Source organism: Hirundo rustica, chromosome Z, assembly GCF_015227805.2.
Source record: "Hirundo rustica isolate bHirRus1 chromosome Z, bHirRus1.pri.v3, whole genome shotgun sequence".
NCBI lineage: Eukaryota > Metazoa > Chordata > Aves > Passeriformes > Hirundinidae > Hirundo > Hirundo rustica.
This window is the reverse complement of record NC_053488.1, coordinates 35,110,771-35,132,340: the sequence shown is the minus strand read 5'-3', so window position 1 is coordinate 35,132,340 and position 21,570 is coordinate 35,110,771. Positions and strand designations below refer to the sequence as shown.

General features: G+C 41.6%; 1 protein-coding gene across 5 annotated transcripts in view; it reads right to left on the bottom strand.

The window, feature by feature from the left end:
• The window catches only part of FOCAD (focadhesin), a 100,998-nt gene that overhangs the window by 53,697 nt on the left and 25,731 nt on the right, over window positions 1-21,570 (bottom strand). For all 5 annotated transcript variants that reach the window (XM_040089188.1, XM_040089190.2, XM_040089189.1 and 2 more), the window contains one exon: window positions 14,986-15,243. In XM_040089188.1, the coding sequence (XP_039945122.1) occupies window positions 14,986-15,243 (258 nt within the window). The remainder of the gene's footprint in view (window positions 1-14,985; window positions 15,244-21,570) is intronic.

The window sequence follows — 21,570 nt, the reverse complement described above, 5'->3', positions numbered from 1 at the left end:
TTAAATCAAAGTTCTACAATGACTTTTACACTAACATGTAGTAAACAGATACTAAGTTTGATTTACAAAATTGTCAGGAAATGTTTATGCATGTGCTGCTCTGAAGACAGTTAGAAACTTCTTTTAAAGTATTATCTTTTACAGTCTGTTTGTTTTGAACTGTATATTTCAATTGTAAGATTAGGGAAAATTCCAAAGTGTCCTGGTACAGAAAAGCTGCTCCTCTCTCTTATCTCCCTCATATAATGGACAAACAATGCTGGGATTAATTTCAATATCAAATTTATGCTGCATCTTCATCAAGGGCATAACAGCTCCACAAAGCTGGTATGACAATTCACTAGCTCCCAGTAGGCAGGAGCCAGCTTCAGAGTGGAAGGCGTGCTGCCTGTCAACACTGCCTTCTGCTTTCCCCATGGTACAAGAGGATGCAGAAGTTAGGTCAAGACTGTCATTAGGAATCTGAAGAAAGGTTCTGACATAATGTTCTTTGGTTTCAAAGCTAATTTGCATCACAAAAATGATGCTGAGTTTTTTCAGCAATTCTCCCTTTAAAAATAAAACTAAACTTGTGAGATAAAATTATATTACTTAATAAATACATCTGGGAAGCATTTTCTGCCATTTGGTGGCATAATTTCTTTTTTCTGAACTGCAGGACAACTGTTCTTCAAAAAGAGAAGCTAAGGGAGACTAGCATGTTCCATTTCCAGGCTAAATTTTGGCAGATCAACTATCAACCTAGTTGTCCAGTAGGTAAGACGATGAAATGAGATTTCTGAAAGCGTACAGTACTCAGGCATTTCTTGCTTCAATGAACAAGACAAAATTACTGGACAATTCAGACAAATGAAGGAACAAGTTTTTCAAGTAAGTGCATAAATGTAGCTGAGTTTCTCTTTATAAAACTTTAAAATAAATTTCTCTCAAAAATGAGAAACACTTTTTAGAAAATACATCCTAGATTTTCAAAAGTTTCATGTACTCTAGAAGGATACTAATCAATAAGTTATGATCATGAAGAGTCTGTCTACAAGCTCAGACTATGACGTGATTCTTGCCCAACAGCTACTTGCTAATGTTTACATAATGAATCAAACAAAAAAAACCATCAGGCACTACCCGAACGAGTCAAATACTGTTCAACATATCCTTAAACATGTTTTCTACATAAATAAAAGTGTATTTTATATTTTTGGGTATTAATGCACTCCCAAACACCAAAGAAGAGAAAATAATGCATCTTCAGATGAATTTCCCAGAAGGCGTCATTTACCACTAAAATAGTTCATTCCACCAGTGGAAAGATCATAAAGAATGTGTGTCCTCTACAGTCCCATAATCTTCAAATAACAGCAACACATCTTGTGCTATATTCACCAGTGACCTCAGCCAGCTGATTTAATTTCTTCTCCTTGCAGCACAGCAAGGGTTTCAGAGTGTAGCAACAATTCCTGCACAAGACAATTCATCCAGTTAGAAAGACTATACTAAGTCCTTCATGTGTCTCTGCAGCCTGTGCAGCAATATGACTTCAAAAAGCCTAATAGCCCATGTACTACCACTCTTCATTCCGCAGCCTTTAGAAAATTCTTCTGGGCTTTCTTCCATAGTGAAAGTTCAGAACCACAACTGCAAAATGCTTCAGCTTTTGCATCATAAAAAGGCTTTTACACAGTGGGGAAAGAGGAGATAACTTGTAGAGAAACATTCTGTAGTCGCTCTTCAGGGATAGGGTAAGAAAAAAAAAACAACCAACCAAAACAAAACAAAAATAAAGCATAACCTGAACAATTGATCTGCAAGATCAATTATGGTAATAATTTTTAAACCAAGTGATGTTTTTTAAGTGCTCCATCAGTTTAAAAACCAGACTCCTTATAAAAACAACATTCAGAGTGAAAATGGGAGCTACTGTTAGTGAATTCTGTGAGAAGGTGAAATAAACACGAAGGCAATCTCTCTTTCTAAATCTGTTTTGTTTTGAAACACAATTTTTCAACTAGATTTAGCACAGGAATCACCTGTGGCTTTTCAATTCAATATTCACAGCTACAACCATTGTGTTCCTTTCTGAATAACAAAGTAGAGGAACTTCACTAGCAGCAGAATTCACAACTGTCTAGATCACCTAAAAAAACCCAAAAAAACAGCAACAAAAAAACCCCACTACACAATTCTTTTTATGCTATGACCTTCACCATGACATCTCAGCATTTCTATATACTTTGCCGGAGGACAGGTAATTCACAGTGGCTCCAAAGTAGACACCTCTTAATTTTGCCCTTTAGACATTTAACTTCTGCAACATTAAGTGCTGCAGTAGTAGCTAGTAAACTTCTAGGCCAAGTTTACTTTGATTTGGACATCATTCCAAGATTCAGAGAATTCAGAATACACCTGTGTCCTGGGGTGATGCCCTAAATCAGAACAACCTGTTACAAATATCTGGCTTTAAACTGAGCATTTAAGTGCCACTAACACCAAACAAACAGATTCAAGTTACTAAAAACGTGACTGTCTAAAAATAAGATGGGGCTTAACAGCCAGTTTTTGTTTTCTTCTTTCCACACCTGTCCTCTGACTTGCTTCTTCAGAAAAACCTTCTAGCTACTATGCTGCACAACACCTTCCACTGCATCCTTCAGAAAGTGCCTTAAAAGGAACTGAAAACTCAAAATGTCTAACAAGTTTGTTGTGATGAGTTTTTCACTTTCTTAACTTACATTCCAACCACTTACTTCCACTTTTATAAAGTACCATTTACTTCTGTGGAAGTAAATAAAACACAGAACCAAATATAGCAATTCCTGAAGTATAACTGGTTAGTTGCCACTCACACTGCTGACTGAGTTTATTGAAGTAATCAGATATATCCTCCATGCAGGAGCTTCAATGCTTTCTCTCGCTGTACTGTTACTGCAGGAGAAAGTTGAGACAAGTCTAAGTAATTCTTCGGTCCGAGAGAGAGCACTGAACCTACAAGCAACACCGCCATAATTTTTTAGTGCAGTGCTACACTGTAACAACCTCTGACTAGCCATTAAGCAGACTGAGAACTAAAATAACTTGTCAGAGACAAGACAGATGCCAGGTGATGCCAAGTTAAAATGAGCCAGACAGTAAGTTCAAGTTTCAAAGCATTAGAATCTTTTGGAGTAAAATATATCATTTAAAAGATATAAATGCATTAAATACTGCTAACTGGAGAATATGGTGTCCTTGGCTGCACTTAACTGAGGACTAGGAACAGAAACATCATCCCAATAAAGGACACTATTTTTCCCCCTGCCAAATTTTCAAATGCTACTCAGCAGAACATCTGCTGTATTACCAATTATACTGATTGCTCTATGTGATACTACTACAAAGGTACCTGATTACATTACATATTTTGCAGAAAGTATTTTAAAGCCCACAATAATTTTAAAAACTAAAAGCTCTCCATCTACATGCCTTATCAGCTGACAAAATGTGAGCCAGTAAAAATGTATCAACAAATCAGGTTGAGTTCTGCATTTTTGCAATCGTTTCTAATTCAAATGGGATTCTGCCGGTTGCCAGGGAAACAAAAAATAGGATGAAGTCTGAACTTCATCTTCTCATTGCCTTTGGAGACAAATCATACTTCCTAGTGCCAGGGAGGACTTTTTCTTGAGCCTGGAAGGTTTATTAATTCTAAAGCATTCTGACCACCACGGTTAGCTCAACAGGATATGTCCGTTAATCTTAATTCTGGTATTGGTGAACAAAACCTTTGGCTTAAAATAAGAATACATGAAGCAGAAAAACCCATTCATATCATGCTGAACATGAACAGCTTCAGTTTAAATTGCTCTCCCTGCATCTAAAGCTTCTGTAATTCTAACTTGCTCATTGATTTGTCTCTAAACCTGTTCATTTAAAGTCAGCGGAGCTGTCCTGGGGTGACTTTATGATGCTTGTATCCTCAGCTGTCTGTTCTGTTTATGCTGGATATTGAGTTCTACACTTTTTAGACTGTTTCTGAGAGTGGAGATGGGGAAAGAAGCGTGCAGTTTGCTTTCAGAAACTGCACTTGCTTGCCTGCATTCCTCCTCACGGACTGTGCTGTCTATGGATGGACAGCGAGAGAGAGCTCTCCTCTGCTATTTAGTTAGTTTCTTGCTAGCTGAGGCAGAAGAACTCCCTGGACTGTTTTTTTCTTTTCTTTTTCTTGGGACTGTCTAAGCCTGTTCTGGACTGAAAAACCCAGAAAACACCCGGGTCTCACACGGGCCGCATTTTCCAGCACCAGAGGGACCGATGAGAGACTGGGTGAGCTAAGCTACACCCATGACAAAGACTTTCTCAATTTTGCCATCTCTCTTCAGGATAGTGAGAGGTTTTATTGTTTAATACTATTCATTTTTTATGCTTGCGAACACTTTGCTTGTTGAACAAACAGTTTTTTCCACTTTTCTCTAAGAAATTTTTTCCCAAACCAGTTGAGAAATGGGCTGCTTGAATTTGCTTTCTAGAGGGACCCCATTCGGAGGTTTCCTCACTAAATTTGCCCCAAACCAGGACAGGAGCTATTTTAGATTAATCCAATGAAATTCACAACAGTCATTCCCCACAATCAGACTTCAGGGCATTCTGCTCAGGTACTATATTACTTCAGTGGTATTTTTTCAGCAAGTTTTTCCTTTTCTTGTATGATCGTTAAACTTTTTTGTGCATTTTGAACAACTACATCAAATAGTTAATAAACAAAGCATTTTTCCTTTCCTGTAATATGCCACTCATTCATCATCCAGCTCAAAAACCCAATGCAAAAAAACAGGCTGAGACAGTCCACAAAACCAGAAACCCACTTTCAGAGAACCTGGATCTATCTTGGTCATTTATACACAGCTAGCTAGGCACAAGAAGAAAACTGCCTTACCTGCAGCAGCTTGGATCGGAAGACAAAGAAAGGTCCCCACAACGGGGCTGATGTATGTCTTACCTATCCTTTTCCTCAAGAATAATTTACAAGGACTGGGACCTGGAGCCCTGGTTACAAACTATTTAGTGGACAAGTCAAACTACTCATAGTTGAGGTGTATCACTCATAATAGTTTTGAAAGCTGACTTACAGAAACATTTTCAAGAAAAAAACAAAGTCAAAGAAGAGGTACCCAGGTGGTTCTACATCAGCTCAGGTTTGCTTTTACACAGAAGTGCAATTAATTTTGGTTACTCCTAACCTTTGAACACAGGTGCTTTCTACTTAATTGAGAAACCGAAGTCTTAATAACTACTTTGGAAAAAAAAATAGGTCAACAAAGCATCTATACATTTCCTTAAGCTTGGTATCTTCCCTCAAAAATCTATCTCAGTTACATGAGAAAATATATCTGGAAGACTCACTTCTGACTCCTGCCTTAGGATCACATTGTCATAGACCACAGTTTTCATTACCTCTAAGTTTTACATTCTTTTCCTTTTCATTGGCTCCGCACCCTTCTTCTGAACAGGAGGTGTAAATGGCTTGTAGGAGGTAAAAAGCATTATTTTCCAGCAAAATCATTCTAATTTTAACCTGTCTGCTTCTTAAAGGATTTTGTTTTTCCTGGAGATAAGATTTATGCTACCAGTTTTCCAACATTAAATTATTAATTTATAATAAATATTAAATAATACAGTCAAAATTGAAACTTTTTAAAACTCTTGTGCTGTAGAACATGCAAACTATTTGAGAAGAAAACAATTTAAAATAAACTACAGAAAATAAAGCCTGTCTTTATGGCATAAAGCTGATTCAACACTTCTCTCCCCCCAATTTTACAAATAAATGGTGGTTGTTTCTGTACAAGGCCTTCTGCATTATGTTGCTGTTTCCAGATAACCCCCTTTATCTTTTCAGACTACATAGTAAGTTTAAGCATCCTGTATGTGATATGTAATATAAAGTTAATTCACGTTCGGTCTGAATTAAACTTTGTAAAATATAAAATGTACTTGGGATTTCAAAAGCACAATGTGAGGGGGGCACGGAGGATTGAGAAACAGGGGGGGTTTCTGCCGGGAAACCATCAGAACACTCATTCACTCAGTGAATCTCCCCCGGAGATGAACCTGCTAACAACGCAGCGATCAACACCAGATAGTTATCTTATCTGTTCCCCCCGAGTTTTACCTCTCTAAACACCACTCCGGAGAAAGCAATCAAGACATTGTTCCACCCCAGGAAATCTGTTCAACTGACCAGAGACATAGACATGAATATCTGATGAAGCAGAAGGGGCACGAGGAGTAGGGTAATGCCTCATCCTTAGCGAAGGACTGTACATAAACCAGCAGCTTGAGACATACTACGTGATGTAGTTCGTTTCTGTGTTCACCCAGTGCTGAAACCCGGGGTTCGACGCTGTTCCTTTTAATTGTGGCTGTTAGAGACTGAGTTTAAGTCTCGAAATAAAACTCTGTATTTTGATTCACGAAATTGGGCTTGATCATTCATTACAATCTGGTGACCCCAACGTGATGGTCTGATTTCGGGACCCTCGGACCCCCATCTCCGGCCAGGAGGCGCCCCGCTGATTTCAGCGGTCTGGCAGAGCAGAGAGACCCTGTGGAACCGATCAAACCACAAATCGAACTTAAGCCAAAAAGCCACAATTAAAAGGAGGATCGGTGAGATCAGAGCTCTTGGGGAACTCGGGGCTGTCCGGGATAAAGGGCCTCCACAGCCGCGGCGAAGACACAACTCGTAAAACTCTATGTGCACAAAGAATCCACACAAGAAAAGGATCGCAAGTATTGTGTGGTTGAGTGGGGGTGACCGAGCGTGTGAGCGAGTCGTGATTTTATCACGAAGCGAGTGGGACCCCAAGATCGCAGTTCCACTTCCCCGCGAGGGGATTGGTCGGTCGTGGGGGAAGCGAAAGTTACGGGAGTAACAGACGCACCTCACACGTAAAACCCAAAACTCGGGGAGTTCGGGGGTCGGTCACAGGAAGGCTGGAAGGGAAGGGTATGTCCTCAGGAGTTCCGGGACTGGTAAACCTTTCAGCCTAGGACCAGGAGAGGGTCCGGGAGAAAAAGAGAAGGGGAGCGCTCATCACTAGGGGAAAAACCGGGGGGCCAATCACCCTTAGGGTTAGTAGCTAGTGATACTATAAAATGGGACAAAGAAGAGTAAAGCCCAGGAAAAATCCAGGGAGAAATCCACAAAAAGATCAGAAAAGGACATTCCAGAAATCCCGCTTGAGAGCCCGCTGGGGTGGATATTAGAACATTGGGATGAGTGCCCAGCACGGAGAAAGAAATTGAAGGAAAAAATGATACACTATTGTGTGGAAATTTGGGGAGGAATTGAAGTACGGGACCATGTGATATGGCCCGTCTTCAGGACATTTGAGAGATGTATTTGTGGTGCTTTGGTCAGCTATGTAAAAGGAGAAAAGGATAAGGAGGAGTACGAGTATGCTAGGATTTGGGAAAGAGCAGACACTAAACTTTTTCCAGTGAAAATTAACAATCCCACTGGAACCCCGAGTAACAAATGGGAACCTTTAGACAATCTTCCCCTGCTGTACCTAATGCAGCCCCCCCCAACCTGCACAGAACCCGGTCGCTCCTCCAGAACTCCCAGGGCCCGGGCTCCCACCTTTGCAAGGGGTTCCAGCACTGCCTCCGATGACTTCAGCGTCTCCTCTGGGACTGCAGCTCCCGCAAACAGGGGCTCAGTCCCTGCCCTCTGGGCTCCCTCCCCTGCTGGAATCTACGTCGGTTCCCCAGCCTTTCTGGCAAGGCGCCCAGCCTCCCACGCCCCAAGCCCTGCTTCTCGATCCCTCATCGCCTGAACTGGAATTGGCATCCTTCTTCAGCCCCGCTCCACAGGCACCTCAGAACATGCAAGAAGCAAGGTATACCCCGCTCGCCAGGAGAACCAGGCGGCAGCTGAAAAAGATAAATGAGATGGAAAATGAAAATGAGGGGGAGAGAAATAACCTTTTCCCTTTACGGGAGGTGGCTACTGGTCTGGGAATTATTGGATACGTAAACGTACCAATTAATAGAGGCATTGTGAGGGCTTTCAAAAAGGAAATGGGTAAACTTATGGATGATCCTTTAGGGGTCTCAGAGAGTTTTTAGGCACTAGCATCTACTCATACGAGGATCTTACTGCAATATTAAAGTCGCTGTTTAACACTGAGGAAAGGGAAATGATAAGGCAAGCAGGAATAAGGGAGTGGGAACACCAAAATCCCCAGAGCACCCTGGGAGACCAAAAATGGCCAAGTCAGGAACCCCGGTGGAACCCTCAGACGGAAGAGGGCAGGAGAAGTATGATTGATATGAGGAACATAATAATCCAAGGTATCAGGGAAGCGGTGCCAAGGGGGCAGAACCTGAGCAAAGTGTTTGGAGAATGCCAGGGAAAGCATGAAACCCCCACTGAATGGTTGGAAAGGCTGAGGAGAAGCCTCCAGGTATACTCCAGGATGGATCCCGATTCCCCTGTGGGGGAGGTGTTGTTAAAAACCCAATTTGTGGCAAAGTTGTGGGAGGATATACGGAGGAAACTAGAGAAAAATGAGGGCTGGCAGGAAAAGAATTTGCAGGAATTGCTGAGAGAAGCTCAGAAGGTTTACATTAGGAGAGATGAAGAGAAACACAAAGTGCAGGCAAAGGTATTGGTGGCAGCAGTTAGGGAAGCCCAGAAACAGGACCATCCTTATGACTTAGGAAAAACCATGAAAAGGGGCCCCACAGAAAAAGCCAGCACCCCTTCCAAGGAGAACCCCTAACAACCAAGGGGAAAGTCCCAAATGTTTTTATTGCAAGAAGAAGGGACATCTGAAGAGGGATTGCAAAAAGGAGGTGAAGGATGAGAAAATGTTTTAAGAAAACTAGGCGTGTCGACGACTCTTTATTTTGGGGTCCATAACATCTAAAGAGCCTGTGGTAAAACTTAAAATAGGACCCAAAAGGAAGGAGTTGGATTTCCTCGTGGATTCGAGGGCTGAAAAAAGTACATTTAAACAATTGCCCCCAGGGTGTACAATAAGTAAGGATTCTATGATGGTCATAGGGGCCAAAGGAGAACCCTTTAAAGTACCCGTAGTCAGGGATGTGGAAATTGAGTCTGAAAATAAGATTTGTTTGGGAGACATGCTATTAGTTGAAGAGGCCAAATATAATTTATTAGGCCGAGATCTGATGGTTGCGTTAGGAATTCATTTGATAATGAAAGATTCTAAATTGGTAGTGAGTTTGTATAAATTGACCCTCAAGGATGAGAAAGAGATTAACCCCAAGGTTTGGTACACGCAAGGGGAAGCAGGGAGGCTGGAGATGGAACCCATCTCGATTGCAATTGAGAGACCAGAAGACCCCATTAGGGTGAAACAATACCCTATCTCCCTGGAGGGGAGGCGAGGATTGAAGCCCATAATAGAGGATTTAATAGCAAAGGGGATCCTGGAACCATGCATGTCCCGATGTAACACACCTATCCTGGCTGTACGGAAAGCAGATGGGAGTTACTGGTTAGTTCAGGATTTAAGGGCTGTAAATGAAAGAACCAAGACACGGTTCCCTGTGGTAGCAAACCCATACACCCTCTTGAACCAGGTTTCCCCCGAGGATATATGGTATAGTGTAATAGATCTAAAGGATGCTTCCTGGACTTGTCCATTGGCAGAAGGGAGCCGAGACTATTTTGCCTGTCAGTGGGAAGACCCAGACATGAATAGGAAGCAGAGCAGCTAAGATGGACATCCCTTCCCCAGTGGTATGTCAACTCACCTAACCTGTTTGGTCAGGCATTAGAACAATTATTGAGCCAATTTTAACCGAAGGAGAGGACTAAGATCTTGCAATACGTAGATGACCTGCTAATTGCGGGACAGGAGGAGAAGGATGTGAAAGCCTGCACCATATCTTTGCTAAACTTCCTAGGAGATAAGGGACTAAAAATCTCAAAGTCTAAACTGCAGTTTGCAGAGCCTGAGCTAAAATATTTGGGGCATTGGATTACAAAAGGGAAAAAGAGATTGGACTCAGAGAGGGTGGCTGGCATAACAGAATTACCTCCCCCACAAAACAAAAGACAGGTGAGACAGCTGCTGGGGCTCCTTGGATATTGCTGACAGTGGGTAGAGGGTCATAGTGAAAAGGTAAAGTTTTTGTATGAAAAACTAACCACAGATAAGTTGAAATGGACCAAGCAAGATGAACGGGAGTTTAGATACTTAAAAGAGACCTTGATGGTAGCTTCTGTATTGAGTCTCCCTGATGTAAAAAGGCAATTCCAGTTGTTTATAGATGTTAGCAACCACACAGCACATGGAGTATTAACACAAGATTGGGCAGCGGACAAGAAACCCGTAGGTTATGTTTCCAAGTTACTAGACCTGGTGAGCAGGGGATGGCCCACATGCCTACAGGCAATTGTGGCAGTAGCCCTGCTGGTGGAAGAAGCTAAGAAAATAACCTTTGGGGCTCTGTTAATAGTATATACCCCACACAGCGTGAGGACCATCCTACAGCAAAAAGCATATAAATGACTCACAGACGCTAGACTTCTAAAATACAAGGCCATACTCATCCACGCGCCTGAATTAGAACAAAGGGCAACCGCAGCCAAAAACCCAGCCAAGTTTCTCTTTGGAGAAGCCTCGGAAGGGCTCACCCACAACTGCACTGAAATAATAGAACTCCAAACCAAGATTAGGGCAGATTTAGAGGAAGAAGAGCTGGAGGAAGGGGAAAAATGGTTTGTAGATGGATCAGCCCGAGTTTTAGAAGGGAAAAGGAAATCAGGCTACGCTGTCATAGATGGAAAAACAGGAAAAGTGGTAGAATCTGGCCTTTTAAGCGCATCCTGGTCAGCACAAGCGTGTGAACTATATGCAGTCTTGCAGGCTCTAAAGGGGCTAAAAGGAAGGGTTGGGACCATTTACACAGATTCAAGGGAAAATCTGGGAAGAAAGGGGACTAATAAACACCCGAGGGAAAGGTCTAGTACATGAGGGTTTAATAAAACAAATTTTGGAGGCTATAAGGGAACACAAGGCTATCTCAGTAGTATATGTAAAAGGGCATCAGATGGGGATGCAATTCAGAACGAGAGGAAACAATCTAGCAGATCAGGAGGCAAAGAGGGCAGCACCCATAACCCTAAATATTCCAGAAACCAGAGAAGGTGAAACCCAGGAATTCCCTCCCTGTCCCTCGAAAAAGGAGGTGGAGGAATACAAAAAGATCGGAGGGATATTAGAAGATGGGAAGTGGAAACTACCAGATGGCAGGGAATTAATACCGAAGGAATATGCTAGAAAAATCTTGAGAAGGCTGCACTTGCAGACACATTGGGGAGCACAAGCTCTGGCTGAACAACTTTTGAAGTTCTTTGGGTGCAAGGCAATCTATGAAATAGCAAAACAGGAGGTCCAAGGATGTATGACATGTCAGAGGATAAACAGATCTAGGACCTGGCAGGTATCCCCAGGGGGACGCCCTTTAACATACCGCCCATTCGGAAGAATCCAGGTAGATTTTACTGAATTTCCAAAAATTGAGAGGCATCGATATTTATTGGTAATGGTAGATCAGCTAACCCACTGGGTAGAAGAGTTCCCTAGTCCTCGGGCCACCACCCAAGTGGTTGCTAAGAAACTACTGGAGGAAATAATACCAAGATCCGGGACTACATTGATTCAGACCAGGGGACATACTTCACCTCCAAAATCATAAAACATTTGGCAAATGCCCTAGGAATCCGGTGGGAATATCATACGCCCTGGCACCCCCAGAGCTTGGGACAGGTAGAAAGAATGAATCAAACATTAAAAGCTCAATTATCAAAACTTATGCTTGAGACCAAAATGTCATGGGTGAAGTGCCTCCCCCTCGCACTTTTAAACATCAGGACTCAACCCCACTCAGGAACAGGGTTATATCCCTTTGAGATGCTTTATGGAATGCCATATGAACACGGAATGCCAGTGGGACATCCTCGGGTTGAGGATTGTCAGATACAATCTTATCTTGTATCAATTAATAACAACTTACAGGAGCTTCGAAAGCATGGGCTGATATCACAGAGTACACCCTTAGGATTTGCCATCCATAAAATCCAGCTGGGAGACAAGGTGTTAAGCAGGACGTGGAGAGAAATGCCATTAACTCCTCATTGGGAAGGACCTTTCCTCGTCCCCCTGACCACAGACACTGCTGTCAGGACCGTGGAAAAAGGCTGGACACACGCTTCCTGGGTGAAAAAGGTCGAGCACTCCGGAGTGGAGAGTAACCTCGTTGCCAGGAGACCTGAAGCTGAGAATCCATGGACAGACTCAATGACCGACAGGCATATGGTAAGTTGTCTTCAAGTCGAGTGTACCTGTTATCCTTTCATTCATTTTAAGTGTGGTTATTGTAAAGAGATGTGGGTAGCCCATTGTTTCAGAGGGTTCAGACCTTGGGGCTTGTGTAAAAACTGTTTAGAAAAGGAGAGGCAGCTAACGAGCTTTTTCCTAGCCCTTGCCACCGAGAGAGTTGTATTGGAATTAGATTCTCCAGACTGGTTCCTAACATTCAGAGACGGGTTAAGGGGGAAAGTAAATACTAAAGCCGAACCTTTAGCACTCGAGTGTAGGAGGGCGGTCAAAGCTGTATAGCAGAACAAATAAAACTGGCCAGGTGGGGCACTCATAAAAGACGGTATGCCAACAGATGAGACTATGGAGGCCCGGAAGAATACCCTTGCTACCAAGAAGATGGATTACCTCGCCGCTGGTGGCAACCCGGTGGGCAGAGGCAAAGGCAGAGGGGTACACCTATGGGTATTCCTAATGATCCTGAGCCTAGTCGCACGCCGCATGAACGACCTCCCCAGCCCTGAGGGACAAACAGGGCAGGAAAGACAGTGCCTGAAAGAGACTCAGAGAGAGCCTACCTTGAGCCAGAATGTAACTTTTCGGGTACATTTTGACTGCCCAGGGATTCGGCAAATGGGGCTTTGTAACCACAACGGGAGTTGGTTCAAAATATGTAGGTTAAAGGAAGGAACCATATACCATGACCCGGTGGCAATATCTAGGAATGAGAGCTCAATAAAAGCATCAGGGGAAAAGAAGGCCCAGAAAAAGCGGGATATAAGCGGCATGCCCATAATCCCTATTTGCGATAAATGTAATAAAACAGTGTGGGTTGGGGGCAAGAAAGAATCCACATTTGTGGTGTACTTCCAGGTGAGCAAACTATGTTATGATCAGAGTAAGTTAGGAATGTGTATGATGAATGGAAAAACCTACTGGGTAGGGAATAATGTGAAACTTAATACAGTTTCCCTAAACAGCGGGCCCATCATATTAGATCTGCTAAATGAAAATGATGAAAGGGTTTGCTTGAAGCTAGAAAGAACTTTCTGCTTCTAAAAAGATGAGGAAGGGATTGGCCCAGAAAACAAAATACAGAAACTGGCTCAGGAATTGAAAAGACGGGAGTCAGAAGCAAAAAGAAAGAGAATGGAACAAGAGAGAATAAGGACACTGAGTGAACAATACAAACAATTAGAAAAACAGTATAGTGATTGGGGTTTGCTGGCCTCTAGTAAAAATCTTTTTATAGAGCTAATGCAGGAAATTGCCACCGAATTAGGATTGTCAAATTGTTGGATTTGCGGGGGACTAAAATCAGCAGAGAAATGGCCCTGGAAAGGTGAGAGTTTGGCTCCAGAACAGTTTCTAAAATGGCACAATCAAATGATAAAAACTATGTCACGGCCTGAAGGGTGGATCTTAGACCAAAGAATAATAGGGACAATATGCATCAGTAGAGAGGGAAATAGGTATACCGAAATAGTGGGATACACCCCTTGCATATCCACCCTGGCTGTCAATTCTAGTAACAAAACTAGGCTCTGGCAACCTGAACCACATGCAGGATACTGGAGTAAAAAGAAGGGAAAAGAATGTGATTGGATTAACGAAATTGAGTTATGCTGGAATAAACCTGCTGGAGCCAACCCCTACCAGTCCTTGGGGAACCTAAAAGATTTTTGGGAAATGCCCGACAGCACAGAGATTAAATGGAAATCCCCAAGTGGAATTTACTGGATATGTGGGAAAAAGGCCTATAGCAAGCTGCCCCGCAGATGGAAGGGGTCTTGCACTTTAAGATGATCAGACCTTCCTTTTTCACGCTACCTAGATCAGAAAGTAACCTACTAGGTGCCCCGCTATATGAAACCCTAAACAGACAGAAAAGGGAATTAAAAAGAGAACTCCCGAATGCAGAAGGAAGCCAAAAATGGGGAAGCAAGGAATGGCCTGCTGAATGAATAATAGAATACTATGGCCCTGCAACTTGGGCCCAGGATGGGAGTTGGGGTTACAGAACCCCAGTCTATTTACTTAATTTATTACACTGTATAATTCTAGCTTGAATTCAGCACTGAAGCAAAGACTACTCACATATTTCTAAGAGGTGAGAATAAAGATGTCACAAGGGACTTAGCAGTCTTCCAGTAACCACAAACGAACACAGAGAATAATTCATAAGGTCACCAGGAGTTAGAAATTATTTGGTAGACCCTTTTCAGTTTCTTCATGTTGCATTTTCATGCTTCCTGGATAATATCAACAAATAAGCCAGTCTCCTTCCTAAGTCTAAACAACCACAAAATACTCCAAAACAGAGACGTAATACATATTTTGCTCTAAGTGACACACAAAGGAGAGCAAGCTGAGAATATATGTGTGCGCACATCTGTGCAGGACAAGGGGCAGTCTGCATCAGCAACTGCAGCGTTCAGTTGCCAGCAGCTGGTGAGAGTGGGATCCAGAGGGCACGTTCTCAACACACTGGCCATCTATGCACTGGAGGGACCCATATTGTACCTACTGGGAATGCAGCCTTGCCACTCGTCGGACCTAGGATCAAGAAGCTTGGCAGACTTGTCCCTTTCAGGCCACAAAACCCAAACCAGCTCCTGAAAAAAACCTCAAACCACTAAAAATAAGTCTTTACCTGAGAACAATCAGCCTTGGCTATTTCTGTTGTAGCCTGGAGTACATCACAAAGACTGTCTCCCTCTTCTCGGATCAGCAGATAAGCCAACAAAAGAAAAACATCAGCAGGTACTTGAGTGCTAAACGGTAGCAGTGACTTCACTGAAGATAACCACTTAGTAACTGCAGACTTCTCTTTCATCACCTTCATGATCTTCCAGGTTGCATACAACGAACCGTAAGAGCTGGTTATGGGACAAAGGAGTTTGCAGGACACCTGAGAACAAGTGAAACAAATGAAAGTCTCAATCAAACAAATAAGATACCATAAAAGAACAATTGTAACAACCAAAATATTTTTTATGGTCCCAATGCAATAAAATATAAATAATAAACTGTGATACATTTTTTCAAAATATTTTGTATGAATTCTTGCACAACAGATGTTTCAATGGGTTAATAATTCCCTGCTCAGGAGTTCCCATTTTATCTGATGTGATATATGACCTAAAGTTAATTCGTGTTAGGTAATGTGATATGTCATTAATTCACGGTGAAATGTAGAGATATGCAATATAAAATTGATCTGTGTTCGGTCTGATTTGAGATCTGTAAACCTAAAGTGTGTTTAGAGTTAACTAAGACTAAAGCTGCACGAAGGGACACGGGGGTTGGAGAAAGAAAGAATTTCTCCAGGGAACCGCCTCGGGAAAACCAAAAAAACCCTAAAAGAATGGAAAATGGGAGAGTGGTCGTACCTTTCCCTTAGATGGGCATGCTAACGATCGAACGATTTAGAGGAGATCGGTATCTTATCTGTTCTGGCCCAATTTAACACTTCCAAATCTTCTCTGGACCCGGCAATCATGGCATTGTTCCACTCTGAGAATCTATTCAACCGACCCAGGACCTGAACATGAATGCCTAATGAAGCTACCACAAAGCAAGAGCGCTACGGTTACCGTCCACTCTCAGCGGAAAGACTGTATAAAAACCGGCAGTGCCGGACACATTTTGTGAACAGAAGGGGTTACGGAGCGATAGAGTTCGTTACCATGTTCACCCAGTGCTGAAACCCCGAGGTTCAACGCTGTTCCTTTTAATTGTGGCTATTGGAGACTGAATTTAAGTCTCAAAATAAAATTCTAAATTTTGATTTATTGAATTTGGCTTGTCAATTTATTACATCTGACATCCATCAATCCTGTTCTTGATGGTAACTGCAGTGCTTCTGGCTCACTAAAATGGACATTTTAATTCTGGAGTACTTTAAAAATTTTATTTTTTGCAATGACAGGATAATCCCAGAATTGTAACTGTCATCTACATTATTTTTAAAACTGTCTTAACTCTTAATAGTACTTAATACACAGCTTAAGTTACCCTGACTTTACATTCTTTGTTTAAGAAATGCTTTGTTTCTCAGAACAAAATGTTCTATAGTTGTGTCACTGAAAACAGGGAAGTAAACTCTATCCAATTTGTTTTGTTAGAAAGCTGACATCACTTTAACAGCATTCCTGTGTTAACAGTCCATGGGGAATTCTCCTCAAAGCATTCATTCTCAGTAATCTAACATAATGGGTTATATTTCTGAAACTAATACATACTCATCCCAGTTTTGAATACATCTATATAGGCTAACTATTTCCACAGACTTGACTGGATATGGTTACAGATCTTCTGATAAATCTGTTCTCCTTGAGACTACCTCAAATATGTCATCAAGTCATTATGTATTTCTCTTATCATTCTTTGGTCTGACACATAACCCTTGTTCTCAAAATTAAGATATCACCTAGTACATTTTAATCACTAACACAAATAAAGAAGTATTAGCTGGAACATGAGTTATTAGTCACACTTGTAGGGAGTTAAGACAAGGCCACACTAACTTCTGACATTTGTACTAAGCACTGTAGGGTACAAAACTAGGCATTAGCCAGGAATATAGGAATCATATATTACTGTGCTTAAGTTAAAAGAATTTTCCAACATCTCCTCCCACTCCTCCATAGGCTTCTTCTTACAGAAATATAACCTTTTCAGTAACAGCTGCAGTCATGGAAGATACCATTTTAGCAACACAAAAATGAGGAATTATTTTAAGTCAGATTTTTATATAAGGGTATACATAAAGCTCCTGTAAAATAAAGTTTTAAGTTTTTCAAAAAACCAGGAAAGTTTAATACAAGACATGACATCTCTTTTCCACTAATTATTTGCTTCCTTAGAAAATACCTTTACGTTATCAAGACAGGAGTTAGCAGACAGTAATAAGGTGAATAACATTTATATAAAAATAAGGTAAAGAAAATGAAAAGAGATCTCCAAATGAACATTAAAAGTGGAATTCAGAATACAAAAGGCTAGGGACAACTCAGCTTTAAATAACCAGGAAGAAAAAGACATTGAGTGGCAACAGCTGCTGTAATTAAAACTGCAGAATTTCATTTTAATCACACTGTTTGATTCAGTGTAAATTTATTTTGGCTCAGGGAAGGTAGAATGTCCTTGTTGTTTTAGATTACTTTTAAAAAATTACATTAAAATTAGCTTATACCATTACTTACACATTACAACTACTGTATTTGAAATATCAGCAATCTAAAGTGCTACCTCCTCTGGCTGGCAAGATCACTTGCAGCCAAAAATCTCTTCTGGATACAGGTGGGATACTTCCAGCTACTGAAAAAGGCATTTAAACTTTATCCAAGGACCTACAGGCAGCTAGCAAGAAATTCAGAATCCATAAGATGTACTGTTTAGTTGCCTGCTTATAGAAGATAGCAGGTCTTAAAATCAGAATCAGACTACAAAAGTTTTTTTGTTGTTTTCTTTGAGAAGGTGTTGTTTATGGGGTTTTTTTTTGTGTTTGTGGTGCTGTTGTAATTTGTTTTGGTTTTTGTACTTTTTTACGTGCCTGAGAAAAACTGCTAAAATTGGTAGAGCCTGAAAGATTATATTGATATTTCCCATTCCACATTACATCCCCAAAAGGTTTTGCTATGTAATTGTACCCACTCCCTTCTCCCTTTATTGGGAGGCTATGATCATAATTTTATTTTATTGCTGCACTCTAATCAAGTGAGTCAAGTACAAAATTTCAGTATAACAACACTAATATATATATATATATATAAAGGTGTGTGTGTGTGTACATATATGCACAGAGACACACACACCTAACTTTCAAAATCATGGCATGGAAGGTAGAAGTATTCCCCACTACCATCAATTAAAAAAAAAAGCGCCATTAAAGGACATTTAACTTTTGAAGCAGTGCTGTTGAAAGTAAAAAAAATGAAGCACACCCTCGATAGAAAGACAGCCAAATACCCACTGGGGACCACAAATCCTTACTAGGGTTTGCAGAGTTGCACACACGAAGGTCAGGAACCTGAATTTGCCAGAGATACCATGAAGAAGAAATGGCTGATCAGAGACATAAACCATTAAGCAGATGCTCAAGGAAGACACAGGCCCTTATTAAATAAGACAGAGAAAAAGTTACAGATAATGATGGCAAGACAGAGGTTGTCAATACCTCTTTTCCTTCTGATCAATGTGTTTTACTGAAGCTGTCAGTCTGCCACGTGTGGGGCCCCCCAGAGATCAGTACTGGGCTCCACACTGTAACATCTCTGTAAATGATTTGGATGATGGGACCAAAAGCACCCTCACCACGTTTGCTGTGCTGTAAATTGGATGTTTAGTGGCACACGTTGGCAGGGAGAGCCACCTTTCAGAGACAGGAACAGGCTCAAAGACTGGGCCACAAGAACTGTGTAAAGTTCAACCAGGAGAAGTGCAGAGTCCTGCACCTGGGAACACAAAACCAAAGAGTCCAGCCAGACTAGGACCCATGAGCTGTAGAACAGCCTTGCCAAGAGGAGTCCGGGAGTCTCAGTGGACAACGCTGTCTTGTTTTTGAAAGACAGCTGTCTGCCAGGGAAAACTAGAGCCTCCCTTGGAATGAAGAATGTAAACCCCCTTCCCTCCAAATTATTATAATTTTACAATTAGGGGATCTCAGGCAAAGATATGGGAAATAGGAGTAACAGTTCTTTGCTAGGAATATTAAAAATAAAAAGGAAAATACAAATGTAGGAGTACAAAAAAACCCCACGAAAACCCAAAAACAAACAAAACCCCCCCAAATCCCCCCAAAAACAAACAAAAAAACCCAACAAACAAACAAACACCCCAAAAAACCAAAAAATCAAACCAAAACAAAAAACAAAACAAGAACAAAACCCCAAAAACAACAACAAAAAAACCCACAAAAAAAACAACAAAAAAAACCACAAGCAAGGAAGCAAACAAAGATCCTGAGAAAAATCCTGACAGAGTCAGGGATACGACCTGGCACCCTGTTGGTCAGGGTGTTGGAAGCCGTCTAAGTAAGTCCGCCTAGAATAACAGATGTGGTTTTGTGGTTTTGTGGAGTACAGACAGTCCTGTAGAAAGTCCAGTGGTGGCAAGATGGGTCCAGTCTTCCCTCCGGAATCCAGTGGAAAAACTGGATACCTTGTGTCCTTCAGTCCCAGTTTTTATCTAGCGATGAACAGCTGGCCCCTCCCCCCCACCGTGTGGAGCATCTCACCATGGGATGATGGAATGTGTCATGTCATTGGTGGGCCCCAATGGCCCATTATCAGAAGTTGTCCCTCTGGAGGATGGAGAGGTGGTGAAAGAGATAAGAAACACTGCCCCATCGGTTTTAATGGCTGGGGCATTATTAGGAGACATCCTCCTCCTTCCCCCCTGTGGAGGGGCAAGAGAAGAACAAAACATCTCCCCCCAAAAAACAGCCTTCAACAGATGAACTAGAATACACATTTCTTGGTTACATAATCCAATACAAACACACAGACACCAGGTCAGCAGTGTACTGCTGCAGCTACTGAGGCAAAGTGGATCTGGAGCTGCATCCATGGGGGCACTGAGAGAGATGTGATCATCCCACTCTCCAGCGCTTGTCAGACTGCACATGAAGTAGTGTGTCCAGCTCCGGCCCCCATAGTTCCAAAACAGACAGGGACAGACTGGAGAGGGGTCAAAGCAGTGTCATGAGTCAGGTCTTTTCAACCTGCAGAAGTGAAGACTATAGGGGGATGTCTCTATTTTTCAGTATTTGAAGGGCAGTAACTAAGAGGGCAGAAGCTCTCCCTTCACAAAGAACCACATAGAGAATACAAAGGGCAATGGATACAAGATGCCTGGGAGAAGGCCAGGGATAACATTAAAAGAAAGAGGGTTTTGATAGTGAAAACAATCATTCACTGGAACAACCTCTCCAGGGATATGGCACAGTCCCCATCACTGGATGTCTTCCACATGTGATTGGATAGGATACTAGATAATCTCATCTAGGCTCCCCTTCCTATGAAAGGCTAGACCAGATGATCTTGCAGCCTGTGCTGTCCTGTGATTCTATGAAAACGCACCATAACTCAACCATGTTTTCTCTTATATATGCTTGCTCAAAGCTTCTTCACTGTGGATATATTATTTGCTGTCCTTTTACTACCTCTTTTCTTGTCTGCTTCCAATATGAAGGAAGCCTAAGGATAATTCAATCAAGATTTTATTTTCTTAGCATTGATCTGATCCTACAACACATATTTACTGTAATCATTAAAGAGACTGGGACCATTAAACAGAGTCTACATTTTTTAATCTTTTAGCTGAGAACCAAAGGTTGTGGGCATAATCATTACAAACAATGATTAGGCAAAATGATTGTCTCTTCATTTGCATTGAGAACCATGAATTACCAAAGAACTGCCAAGCTACTCGCTATGCACTCTGCAAGGATCAGTGAGATACAAATGAAGAGACTATTAAAGAACTCCCCGCAAAGACAACTGTTTTCAGTTGTAACATGGCTGATAAAAAAGTTAGTAATCAAAAACTGTTTAAGACCTTAACAGAAAAACTTTCACATGCTTTTCTGAAGCAAAGAAAAGACCAGAATTAGTACAACCAAGACCTAAGGAAGCCAGTGTAACACAATGCACTGTAATCTTGTTGTACAGTAACACAGTAGTCTTATGACAAGACATTAAAATAGCTTCTAAAACACAAGAGAAAACAAAACATGTGGGTGAGTGACACAGAGCATAGAGGACTGACATGCTTTGAAGATGTTTCACTGAAACAAACCTCTACTGGCATCGGTACAGGTTGGCACCCAGAAAGTCCCGTTAGAAGGAAGTGAGCTGTAACCAGTCATCCCACTGTCTAGTCTTTCAGTGCAGACCATGAACTGTAACGTTTTGTGAACTTAAAAGTTATTTTCTATTAGGAGCACAAACGGGCTTGCCTTTTCAGATTTGGAGAAACAGAAGATGAAGCAGGTGTGGGATTCCAGGCCAAGGAGACACGGCAGAACTCAGAACTGGCACTATATCTGGCTCCAACTTACCGCATCACACCCTCTCTACACAAAACAGGGGTGTAAAGTAATAAGGAAGTTCAGCTACCTCACTGCTAGGCACATTTTGATCAAAGAGATTTGCTGTCACCTGTTCTTGGAACAGTGAGGATAAATGAATGAATGGCAGAGAAGTTGGACACAAGTAAATAATTAATAGAACAT